The sequence below is a fragment of the Diaporthe batatas genome (genome assembly GCF_019321695.1).
Source record: "Diaporthe batatas strain CRI 302-4 chromosome Unknown Contig00017, whole genome shotgun sequence".
Lineage (NCBI taxonomy): Eukaryota > Fungi > Ascomycota > Sordariomycetes > Diaporthales > Diaporthaceae > Diaporthe > Diaporthe batatas.
The window spans coordinates 615,515-628,283 of NW_025408564.1; the positions used below are offsets into that span (position 1 = coordinate 615,515).

The 12,769-nt window shown below is 57.5% G+C and overlaps 2 protein-coding genes across 2 annotated transcripts; one reads left to right on the top strand and one right to left on the bottom strand.

Moving 5' to 3' along the window:
• Positions 1-1,864: 1,864 nt before the first annotated feature.
• KVR01_011867 (uncharacterized protein) lies at positions 1,865-4,375 on the bottom strand (the record flags this gene model as incomplete). The annotated part of the gene is given in 2 exon segments (XM_044793369.1): positions 1,865-3,385; positions 3,404-4,375. The coding sequence occupies 2 exon segments, from the start codon at positions 4,373-4,375 to the stop codon at positions 1,865-1,867; spliced, it is 2,493 nt and encodes an 830-aa protein (XP_044638948.1).
• Positions 4,376-5,878: 1,503 nt separating this feature from the next.
• On the top strand, positions 5,879-12,351 carry KVR01_012042 (uncharacterized protein). Its single transcript, XM_044795062.1, has one exon. It carries the CDS (start codon positions 9,882-9,884, stop codon positions 11,709-11,711), a length of 1,830 nt encoding a protein of 609 aa, XP_044639123.1. The 5' UTR covers positions 5,879-9,881; the 3' UTR covers positions 11,712-12,351.
• The last annotated feature ends 418 nt before the right edge of the window (positions 12,352-12,769 follow it).

A 12,769-nucleotide genomic window follows, 5' to 3' on the forward strand; every position in this document is an offset into this window, starting at 1 on the left:
GGCAGTCTTGGCTGAGTGCTGGCAGGAGGCAAGGTTGTGATCAACAAAAGATGGCAGATTGGGAAGTGGTTCAACGTGGCTGTGGGTTTGTGTGCCACTTGCCTAAGGTAGGGTGCCAGCTAGCTCCGTTGCCGACTAAGCAGGAGGGAGGTCCAGAGGAAGGTACCGGAAGCAGATACAGGAGGCAGGTACAGACAGCAGGTACAAGAAAGAAGGTACCTGCGAGGATGGCAGCTGTAAAGGTTTTCTCTGCCGACTAAGCAGGAGGGAGGTCCAGAAGAAGGTACCGGAAGCAGGTACAGGAGGCAGGTACAGGGGAAGGTACCTGCGAGGATGGTAGTTGTCAAGGTTTTCTCTGCCGACTAAGCAGCAGGAAGCTGCCCACTCAGCAGGAAGGAGGTGCCGACTAAGCAGGAGGGAGGTACAGGAGGAAGGTACCTGCGAGGATCGTAGCTGTAGAGGTTTTCTTAAGGACAGTGACGGGGGTGAGGCCCATCTCTCCTTCCTTCCGGCGGAGTCTGTTGGAAGGGGGACACACCCAACTTGGGAAGATACCGGATATGCCAGGGAGTTTCATTCAGGTTCATGATCTTCACCAAGAAGCACTACCAGCTACAGGGTCACTAATGAAGAATCCTATACCCGAGGACAACGTATGTGATATTCCAAGTCCTTAAGGTATACATTCCCTTCACCAAGTTGAGCAGAAGTATCCATCAGTTCACATCAAGGGTGATACTCCCTTGGGCATGAGATGGGATTCTCATTTTGACAGAGGTTTCCTATGGAGAATGGTGCGAGCTAGGATAGTGAATCCGGATACAGAACATTCGAAGACAGGCAGAAGTAGTGTGGGAAGAGGGTGGTCCTCAATCTTGCTTTCATGACCTCGGAACCCAGACAAAGTCTAGCAAAAAGGACATAAGATCTATCAAAAACTAACTCCGTCAAAGTGCTTGATATCAGCCCTTGGGAGAGTTTCCATTGGAGCTTCGTAGACACAATGAGTCATCATATCTTTCCATTGATGTGTCTTGATGTCCTGCAGCTTACCCATCCCTAGTTCTGAATACTTCGAAGTGGACATGAATGCGCTATGTATGTCCTCGGAAGTACACGGAATAGAAGTGACCAGTTAGAAGTGGACATAAGATCTCAGTGCCATCAACCTAATTTAGAAAGGAGTCTTGTCCCCTTCAAGACCCTTATCAGTTAGAGGGCTATCACTTGGGAGGCTAAATATTTCTCACATGGCAATTGTCCCTCAGAGATTGGTGTCTATTATATCTAATGTTTTTTCTATGCCGTCCTTTTAGGGTGTTCCCCATATCAGAGGCTGTCTTATAGGAGGGGAGGCCGTGTCATGGGATGTTGTCCGGAAGAAAATTAAGCATTCATTTGCTGGGAGTTTAGAGGTGGCATACCTTCTTCAATAATAAGTCGATCCCTACAAGTGGCTGAAATCTCGGATGCTAGCCTGCGGTGCAGTCATCACTTCTGTATAGTACGAGAAGTGCGCTAACTAGTGCGGAGGTGTTGTAGCGGTGGCGCTTTCTATCGGGACCAGTTGACATCAGAAGCCTCAGAGTGATACTGTTTCTCGTTGATAACCTGTTTTGGCAGGTTCGGGCTAGAAGCGCTCTGTATTCAGCAAAACCTTTACATACCTAGGTACCTAGATAAGCATAACCTCCGTTGATAATTCACTCAATCACTTCCTTTCCTACACTACATACTTGGTCAAAGTTGTCAATCTGCCAGATACCCATTCCAAAATGAAACAAATAGTACTAAAAAACAACAACAATATCATCACTTGTGGATCTTCTTTCAAAGAGACATAGAACATTTAGGCAGCACCCCCCTACCTCGGCGTAGAAGTCAGCGGGACAGGGCTCGCCATATACTCACGAATCCTCCCCTGCGTCCACGCCCCGGTCGTCCCGATGCTGCCCACCACGCCCGTGGTGCTGCCGCCGCCGAGCAGCACGGCAAAGATCCCCCGCAGCGGGAAGTCGCCCCACGCGGGGGCGCCGAGGTCAAACGGCCCGGCGCCCCGGAACAGCGCCTCGACGCTGTCCTGCCCCACGATGGCGGCGGGCCTGATCCCGCGCACGACGGGGTGCATGTTGCCCACCTCGGACCCGACCCCGGCGTCCCCGAAGAGGTACGTGCCGCCCGTGCCCCACTGGTCGCGCTCGAGCGAGCCGGGCGTGACGGCGTCGTCCGCGGCGCGCGGGACGCGGCTGGCCGGGATCTGCCACGGCATCACGGGGACCTTGAGCTCCATGGCGACGGCGGCCGCGAAGCCGTAGAAGCGGGCCCACTCGCGCGGGCCGTAGCAGTACGCCACCGTGTACGCCCGCTCCGTGAAGTCGTCGGCCTCGAAGCGGTCGATGGCCAGGAAGTCGGGCGCGTAGGGCCCGTCGTACGCGCCCAGGGACCTGACGTAGGCGGCTGTTGTCTTTGCGTTGGGGGTGGCGACGTCGGCGTCTGTCTTGTCGTAGATCCACGCCGAGGAGCCGACGCCCCAGAGGTTCACCTGCCACCCGAACGTGACCTCGGGGGCCGCCGTGCGGATCAGCCAGTTGACTGCCTGGACGTACCCGGCGAGTGTATTCGTGATGGTGGACGGGACGGCGGCGTCCACGTTGCGGTGGGCCAGCGCCTTGGTGAGGGGCGCCACGACGGGCATGCTGAAGTCGGGAGAGCGTTTGTCCTGCTCGTTTGCCCCCAGGAAGTCCGGGTTGACGATGTATCCGGCCGTGACCTTGTTTTCGGACGCCTTCTTTGCGAGCTGCATGCTGAGGATCAGGTTGCCGAAGGAGTGCTCCAGCCCGGATTCGTCGAGCAGGTGCGTCTCGCTGTCGCCGCCGCTGAGGTTGACCGTGTAGCTGATCATGACGGGCAGGACGGGCTGCCCGCCAAGGTTCTCGGAGACCAGCGCCGCGAGCTTGACCGTCTTGGTGGTCGCCGGGTCGTCGTCCAGGTAGCCGCCAGCGTCCCCGGCACCGTTGTCGCCGGCGTACTTGAAGACGGATGAGACCTTGGCAGCGGTGAGGTCCTTGCCCTCGAGGTCGACGAGGTCGGATAGCGCGCCAAAGCTCAGGTAATCTGGGAAGCCCCGGACCAGCAGGTTCGGCCCTTGCACAATTTGCAGGTGGATCTTGGAGGAGCCGTCGGATGAGATGACGATCTCGTCGGCCACCTGTGCGGCATAGACAGTTCCGTCCTTGATGTAGCCGGTCGCTTTAACCGCATACTTGCCTTGTGCAACAGGAATACCGAGCGTAATGGTACCGCTGTTGAGCGAAACTTCCTTGGAGTAAATGAATGCTGGCCGGTCTTTGGAGACAAGGCGAAGTGTGACGGACTCCCCCGAACGCTGCGAGTCGGTGCTCACGTCGATGGGCAAGTCGACAAAGGACGAAGTGTCGATGTCAGCCGACGAGAACTTGTCGCTCCCAATGTCCACGCCGATCAGGGCGTTCGAGAGAGTCACCGACTGCTCGCTGGTGTACTTAGTATTGTTGAATGTCAGGGCGGCATTGATGGTTGCTGTGCCCGATGCTGGCAAACGCCTCAGGCTGGTCGTGCGGTTATTGGGACTGTCAAACTCGTTGACTTTGTCGCTCCCCGACCTGACCTCGACGTGGATCCGTTCCCTGTCCAAAGGAGATGAGAGCTGGCCGACTTTGATGTCTAGGCCAGAGAACTTCTTGATGGCTCCATAGGAAACTGTCAGAGTGACATTCGAGTCTTCCTCGACGGTGATCTCGGTGGGTGAGACGGCCGCGGCTGCAGCAACTGTCTCGTTGTCATTGACTAGCTCGTCCACCTCGACCTTGTACTTGCCAGTCGCGACTGGGAATGACGTCTTCCGGCCAGGCTCAGCCGAGAGAGCGAGCGAAACGCCGCCTTTGGTAAGAATGACGGTCTGGGTGGAGTTGGACAGCGCGCCATCTGGGGCATCCGGGACGTTGACCTCGACGGTGCCGCTGGGCAGCTCATCGGCGTAAAGCTCGAATGAGCTGGTGTACTTGGAGGCATCGCCTCTCAAGTCACCGTTTATGCCCCACTTCAGGGTGTCCGAGGGAGTGAACGTGTAGGGGCCCGCAATTTGGAGCTCAGCTGTGACGGCGACGGTCCCATCATCCATGGGCTCGGACGCCAGGGTGCAAGTGACTTGCTGCCACGGCGTGAGCGAGACAAGAGGCTGGACGCCCGTGTTGTGTGGAGCAAGAAACTTGGCGTAGAGCTTGCTCTGGACGGTAAGACGACTGCCGTTGTCGTATTTGATGCCGCTCGTGACAAGTGTGCCGTACCACTCTCCGGGGTTGCCTTCGACGATAGTCTCGGAGACGATCTTTGCCATATTGGAGACTTTGGATGTCATGATGTCGATAGGTATTGACTATATGAAGATTGTGTTTGGGGCAAGAGATGGAGTTTGCTTAGTTTTTGGTGTAAGACCTGATTGTGAACTGCTCGAGGACATGATCATCCTGATGGGAACCAAACTCGGGCTTTATAGATTTCACATATCCTCCGCAAACCGAGACAAGCTTGAACATGTGATGTCTCAGCCAGACCTAAGCTCCGCCATGATACGAGTAGGTGGACTTGAGGCGGTGAACTCCAAGCACCCACAGAGCCTCTGGCGGACGGCCTATTCACTCAGGCTGGTACCTCGGACGTTGCTCATCACGATCGGCTGTGATGCACAAGGGCCGTCATGGATGGTGTTCCAAACGGTCTAGACAACTTCGTTTGACACAATCCTGCCGTGAGCAAGAGATCGCCGTCAGCTCACGCCTAGTCGGGCAGCATTTCTCTAGCTGCTTCTCAGTTTTCTGCTCCTTAGGCAAGACTGAGATGTTATGATCAACTGAGTTGAGGAATCGAGAGCCACGGGTGGATTTTACGTCCTAGGAATCCTCTCATTGGGCACGATGGGGTGACATTCCTTGGCCGTTGAGCGCGGTCAACGACGCCACTCAAGCCACCACGAAGCTGTCCTTCCTAGTTGTGTCCTGCTGTGGGGCGCGGGGAGGGGGGGAGCAATGAGTACACAGATTGATGTTGCAAGATCTTTTTGATACGGATTCAGATCATTGGCGGCAAGCCCTTGAGTGTCGTCAATGCGTAGATGCTCATAGCAATCACATGCATCAAAACACTCACCCGCAGATACGAGAAATTGAGGAGACATCATTTGATAGTTTCTTGAACCTGCAAGTTCGCCCTCGGCGAGGACAAAATAAATCCGCCGGGATTGGTACTGAATTGGATGTGGTTGTTTTACAAATATACAACCAAGATGATCAAGATTGGCCGCGGTATTCCAGCCATATAAGCCCATCTTTGCTCTCAACTGAAATTACCATTTCAGAAGCTTTTCCAGTCTAAGCGAGCCCCTGCTGTATCGATATTCAATGTTGAATTGGAAAACTCAGCACAATATGACGACAGCCCATTGATGATTCCAAAACAGCTGTACGGAACCAACACAGAAGTTCTGTTCAAGAGCGGTCTGGCCGCGGTATGTTCGGCCGCAACCCATGGCGCGGAGCCGACCCAAGATCCACCCCGATGCATTTTCAGCTCGCGACCGACCGGCGCGCAGGGCTGGGTTGCAGTCTGACCTACCCCAGAACACGCGTTGCCCTTTGGAGTCCTCGAGACGAGACTCGGTCAGGCCAATCCCACGCGGGGTCGTCCGTTGCACGACTGTATGCAAGATGCGGCTCGCCAAATCTGTCTCTTCATTAGCTTCATGGAAACATACGAAGTACCTAGGTGTTACAAATGGTCCGGGCTTCCGCCATGTCTACAGAGGAGCGGGATAATTCTTCTGTAGCGGCGTATTGATTACATTTGTCCCGACTTTCACCGGTCTGGCCCTGATCAGCGATCCGATGATCGTCTCGGGGCGGACAAGGAGAAGTGGAGCGAGCGAGCGGTGACGTGGGCGAGGCGCATATGGGATATCTACCCTGGGGGTAGGGTACGTGTTGTTGTGCAGAGGTGCTGGAGACACTCACACGTCGGGGACCTTCTTGTGATCTGTTGCTTTCCCCCGAACGGTCTTGCGCCCGCCTCGCTGCCTGCCTCTAGTCATGCTGCTGAAAAAGTGACCTCATGGCATAACGCCGGCCCTTTCACATGTCGTGACTTCAGTTTTGTTTTGGGCGGGGTTCGATCATCCCCACGCGGGTGAAGGGCAGACCCTGGCTTGCCCAGGTGTCCCGTGGTGTTTGAGATACCATTTCCGCGGGTGATGTTGAAAAGCGACGGGATGCTCTTGGTCGCCAAGAGCAGGAGAACGTGAACTCCGCAATTTTGAGTGGTACCCTAATTACCAGGGAGGTGGAACAGAAAGAGAGGAGGGGAGGTGGAGGTGTTGAGCGTTTACCACTTTAAAGGTGCCACATACATTTCAGTTCAATGTTGATACCTTGTTAACTAGGTACCAAAACATGGAGATTGGGAACGAAACCACCAGAGGGTGGTTGATCTCTATGGGAGGTCACACAACAAAAATGACCTGCTCCACCTGATCTGATCCTGTGAGAAGGACCCAAAGAGCCATTTCGGCATCCAGCCAAGATTGGCCTGGTCTTCGAAACATACAAAACAGAGACACCCGCTCGTTGTGTCGAATTCTTGAGCATCACCCAAACCCCAACGACCCAGCTCGCATTCACCATCGTTTGAGACCGCCCAAACTCGTGGCCCAACTTCATGGATATCACCCACCCCCAAACAAAAACACAACACCAACCACAACGGCCCCTCCCGTCGCCCCGGCCGCCGTCAACTCCTACACAAGGACTTTGGCGGGGTCCGCCCACCCCTACAAGACAAGCGCGGGCGAGTCGGCAGACGCCAACCTGGACGACTTCAACATTGGCCTCGCGGCCAAGGTGCTCGCGTGGCGGGACTACGGCAAGGGCGGTCTTGTGATTTCTGTTCCTCGGCCGCTATGTGGGTATCACTCCAACGCGACGTCCTGGTACATGCTTATAATTTAGTCGCCGAAGGGGTGTTGCAAGACTTCAATGTTGTGCCTGCAGGGCCAACTGGCTGTTTCAACTTTTCAATGCTGGGTGTCTTGGAGCACCTATTAATATCACGGGAGGCAGATCCTTAAACATGCCCGGGGTGTGCTGCATTGGCACCCCCGGCGGGGCTGCTCATGTCTGCAGAGGTGCAAACAAACCGTTGTCTAATCTTGATGATGAAACCCAGGGTGCTATCTTGAGCTCGGCAGCTCGGGCGCACCATGGTCATGGCACCAGCTGACACCAGCTCACAGCAACCCAACCCGCGACCTCCAGCTCGGGAAGCGCGCTTGCGCTGCCCTGCAGGTTGACAGCAGAGCTTGAGAAGCTGTTGAGTCCTTCAACGCTCAAGCTCAACTGGTGCGCCCTCACAGATCTGCGCCGACAGTGTGTTGCGCAACCGGTGGTTGAAGGTGCCTGCCTGGTAACATTGAATGCACCCGTAACCCATCCGACGAGCCCTCTGCAGCCGTTCGCTCGGATGCCACATCTCGTTTGGGGCGAGCAATTGCGCGATCCGCCGTCAAGCAGGGCTGCAGGGTCTCATCGCCACAGATAACCGCCGATTGCAGAGTGGCAGTCGCTCAAAATGCTGCAGCTGTGTCTGTTTTAATTGTCGCTATAAGAAAATCGACAGGCATTGTAGCGCTGGGGGAGCAGGGCAGAGGACCTAGATTCTCTGCGGTGGTGTTGTGTTGTTCGGCAGCAGCCGGTGCAAGTTGCCACCCCAGTGCCCAGCTCGGTCTGCAGGCGGCAGGCGACAGTGCACCCTGGGGGCGCTGCGCAGGTGGCGGCAGCTGGCCAGCCCGCCTGTCTGTTGTGCGAGTCGCATCAAATTCAGCAAGAGGATGCGATGCATCAACTGTTTCAGCACCTCTCAAGGCTAGCAAGGCCTCCTGGTCTGGACAGTTTTTTTTTCTTTCTTTCTTCTCGCACATATGCACCCGCAGCTGAGTGTTGGAGTTGAAGTCCATGGCGGCAGCTGCAGTTGTGCTCGTATTGCATCTTCTACGAGGGGCGCAGTCGTTATAAGCATGTGCTAAATGGGGAGGCCTGGCCGGGCCGCCCTGGGCAGAACTGGCAAGACACTTCTCAATAGCGCAGGTGGGCTATGTGACGTGTCTTGGCGGGTGGGCAGCTCGCCTTGTTGGGGACAACCGAGGGTGTCATGCAGCAGCAGTAGGGCCCCCCCACCAGACCGTTCTGGTGCTTCCACGATGGCTTCTGGAAGCTCTGGAGCTTGCTTCCCCCAGGGTCGGCCCCTAAATCGGCCGCCGCCGTCCAGGTCTTTAAGGGTCCGTGTGGGTACCAGAGCGGGCTACATTCTAGCACATGTGTATAGGATGACATGTAGCTCACGTCATTGCCCTGTGGTAGATGGGCCTAGCCGATTCGATTTGTTTTCTTTTTTGTTATCGGGCTGCGAGGAGGAAGAGGCTGGTGTGACCTGCCAGGTGAGCAGTGAGCCAGGTCAGAATGAACAGCCACAAAACTGACGGTGAGAAGTGGTGAGCCTCACAGGGCACCTGAACAGGACACGTGAGCCCGGTTGGGTGACGGATTGGGTGACAGCCAGCAAGTTGGGTGACCTTGGGCTCCAATACGAAAAAGAATAAAATAGAAATCCGTGACGGGGAATAGGGGCTTAAATTGCCGTGCCCGCCAAGGAGAAGGGTGTGTCCCGTCGGTATATGCCAGTGGTGCCCCGGATTACTGAGGTCCGACCGCGGGGGGGACCGTGGGCCTATGTTTTTCTTGCCTGCCAGCCTGCCAGCCTGCCAGCCTGTCTTTTTTTTCTTTCTCTCTTTTGCCTCGTTGGACGGGAGGGGGGGCCTTGGTAAGAGAGTAAGCTTGAAAACCGGGGAAGGATGCAGAAGCGTCGGAAACATACTGTGACGTGACTCGGATGCGTCAAGGTCTGGTCTGGCGAGGCCGCATATCCGGGCTGTTTGGCTGGACCAGAGTGCAGCAGAGACAAGCGACCAGAACCCTGGAGGCAAGAGTCTGGTCTTGTCTGGCCTGCCTGGCGGTGTCTGGCCAGCTGTTTGAAGACGCTTCCAAGGCTTCTCACCAGCTTCTGATGGTCCGGAACCGAACCCTGGAGGGTCTGAGATCGAGCCCCCTCTTGGCGCCCAGCCTGCCCCCTTTTGCGGCAGTATGTACTGTGGCATGTACCCATGTACCCAGGTACCCTCGTACCCCATACATGGCCAGGGCTGCCACACCTCAGCTGGGCTCACACACACGCAGAAAGGGACCCTGCAGCCCTGGAGGGTGGATGAGCTCCGGCTGCTACGGTAGCCACCCGTCCTGCCCGCCTGCTTGGCCCTGGCAGCCCTGGCCTCTTGCATGCTGTCAGGTCGAGACTTTCCCGCTCAGAGGGCCCCCACGTCGATCATTAATTAATCATGACCTAGGGCGACGCCACGCGAAAACGTTTTAAGGGTAAGCTCCAGAGCTTGCCTCGCCCGTGCCTGTGCCTGTGCCTGTGCCTGTGCCAGCTGGTTATCTACCTGTATACGTGTGTGTTCCCCCTCGGACCTGACTTGACCTGACGTGCCTTGGTGTTTCTCTTTCATCCATCACCATCATCATTATCGTCTTTCATCATCATCACCCGCAAAAAGACTACACAGACAAACAAACAAAGCGACGGCGACGTTTCTGACTGACCATTGAGCCTCGCCTACTCAGTACTCAGTACTCAGTACTTCTCAACCGCCTCCACCAGTGACGAGCACATCCCCACTTCCTGCTCGAATCCCTTACCAACAAACAACCAGCCTACCCTGTGACATCAACAGCCGACACGACAACATGTCCATGAACCGGATCGCAAGAGCTGGCCTCCGGGCCCATAATAAAACCTTGACACAGTCCACCAGCTTCAGCACCAGCAGCAGAGCCGTGGCCCTTGGCTCCTCGGGCGGTGTATGCTCCACATCGCCGTCCGCCTCGACAAATATATACCGCCAGAATGCTGCCCGCAGGACACAGGGCCTGCTGTCCTCCCCCTCCAGCAGCCGGCTGTCCTCCTCCTCCCAGCGCAACACCTTCACCACATCCACATCACAAGCCTCAGCAGCAGCAGAAGCCATGGCCTCGTCCAAGCCCGCCCCCGAGCCGCTCAGGCTGAGCAACAAGAACCTGGCCCAGTTCGCGTCGTACGGCGGCGACGAGGGCCTGCAGGCGTCGGTGATCCCGACCTACAGCCGCGAGGGCCTCAAGGAGGGCATCGTGCACATCGGCGTGGGCGGCTTCCACCGCGCCCACCTGGCCGTGTACATCGACAACCTGCTGGGCAAGGGCGCCGGCGACGCCCGCGAGTGGGCCATCTGCGGCGTCGGGCTCAAGCCCTTTGACGCCGGCATGCGCGACGCCCTCGTGCCCCAGGACGGCCTGTACACCACCATCGAGCGCTCGGCGGGCGGCAGCCGCGCCCGCGTCATCGGCAGCATCAACTCGTTCCTCTACGCCCCCGACGACGTGGCCGCCGTCATCGACAAGATGGCCCACCCGGACACCAAGATCGTCTCCATGACCATCACCGAGAGCGGCTACTACTACAACGAGAACACCCACGAGCTGCACTCCGAGGACCCGGACATCGCCGCCGACGTCGCCGGCGACCTGTCCTCGCCCAGGACCACCTACGGCTTCCTGTACGCGGCGCTCGAGAAGCGCATGCGCGCCGGGCTCAGGCCCTTCACCGTCCTGTCGTGCGACAACATGCAGAAGAACGGCACCATCACCCGCAACATGCTGCTGTCGTTCGCGCGCCTGCGCGACCCGGCCGTGGCCGACTGGATCGCCGAGCACGGCGGCTTCCCCAACAGCATGGTGGACCGCATCACCCCGCGCACGGCCGAGGCCGACAAGGCGGACCTGGCGGCGCGGTTCGGGATCCAGGACGCGTGGCCCGTGGTGACGGAGCCCTTCATGCAGTGGGTGGTCGAGGACACGTTCGCGGGCGGCGAGCGGCCCGCCTTCGACACGGTGGGCGTTCAGGTGGTCAAGAGCGTGCACGAGGTCGAGAAGTTCGAGTGCCACAAGCTGCGGCTGCTCAACGCCTCGCACACGGCCATGTCGTACATGGCCTACCTCGCCGGCTTCGAGTACGTGCACAACGTCATCGAGAACCCGACCTTCAACCGCTTCCTCTACCGCATGATGCACGAGGAGGTCGCCCCCTTGCTGCCCGAGATCGAGGGCGTCGTCATCGACGACTACATCCGCCAGCTCATGCACCGCTTCTCCAACCCCACCATCATGGACCAGATCACGCGCCTCACCCTCAACGGGTCCGGCAAGCTGCCGCAGTTCATCATGCCCTCCATCGCCGAGCAGATCTGGGACTCGGGCGAGCACAACTTCAAGCGCCTCACCCTCGCCGTGGCCTCGTGGTTCCGCTACCTCGACGGCGTCGACGAGCAGGGGCGGCCCATCCACGTCGACGACCCCATGGCCGAGAGGCTGCAGAAGCTCGCGCGCGAGGGCGGCACCGACCCCACCCCCCTGCTGAGCGTCAAGAGCCTGTTTGGTGACGACCTGCGGGGCGACAAGATGTTTGTCGAGGAGCTGGGCAAGGCGCTCAAGAGCCTGCACGAGGAGGGCGCCATGGCCACCCTGGAGAAGTACGTCGACTAGGCGGCTCCTTGCCGGCTGGCTTGCTTGGATTCACCACACCACATACATACATACACACTACACCTGTTCTGGTTGATCCGGATGATGATCACGCCCGGGTCCGATTCATGATAAGCGGTCTGGCTGTCGGCCCCTTTGATCCAGCCCAGTCGGCTCGCCCGCCTGGGTGCTGGGATCACCTTTCGCCACCTGGCACGCTCGTGCTGGTTGTGGTACCCACTTCACCCTGGTTACCCAGCACGCCGCGGGGATGGCGTGAATGATAGGGGCAAAAGGTTTGAGACCTCCCGTTTTTTCAGGGGCAAAACCGACCGACTATTGAGAGTGGCTGGGCGCCACCTTACGATGTTGTAATCACCCATACACACAAAAAAAGAAGAAGAGGAGATTAAGACAAGACAAGACAAGACAGACAGACAAACGGGTTAGACGAGACGGAGGAGAATTGCATGGCGTTTAGGGTTTGCCAGTTTGCCCAGCTTTGACGTCATCCTCGCTGCGCTGATAAGGGTTAGATATCTGGGCTTGGATCGACCGATTAGAGCTGTTTTGTTGGTTTGGTCTTTTTTGGGGGATCTGGATTTTGGTAGCGCCGATAGAGAATAGAACGATACGCAAAAGAAAACACAATTGCATTGAAGAGCCTCGAGACGTGTGTGCTTCAAAACCTGGCACCTACATCATGTCTCCCGCCCGCCCGCCTGCCCATTCGCTCGCTACCTGTGTGGCAGCTACATTAGAACACCCACATATGTAACTGCAGCGCCAACCCCACGGCCCGCAGCCGCATTGCATGGCGACTCTTGGTGCAACCACCACCACCGCGCAGGCCTGGCAGGCCTGCTTCCGGCCTGCCGGCGGGTGACTAACTACCAGCCAGTGATGATGCCAGCCAGCCTGGGCGGCTCACCGTGTTTCTGCAGGGCCACGTGCGTGCGTGGCCCGTCCATTGCACGAGAGGCCAGGGATGGCTGGCCTCACCGGCCCCGGGGCCTACCTTGAGGGAATTATGGGGAAGCCGGGATGGATCCGCCGGCGTACGGGGAAAGTAGTCGGGG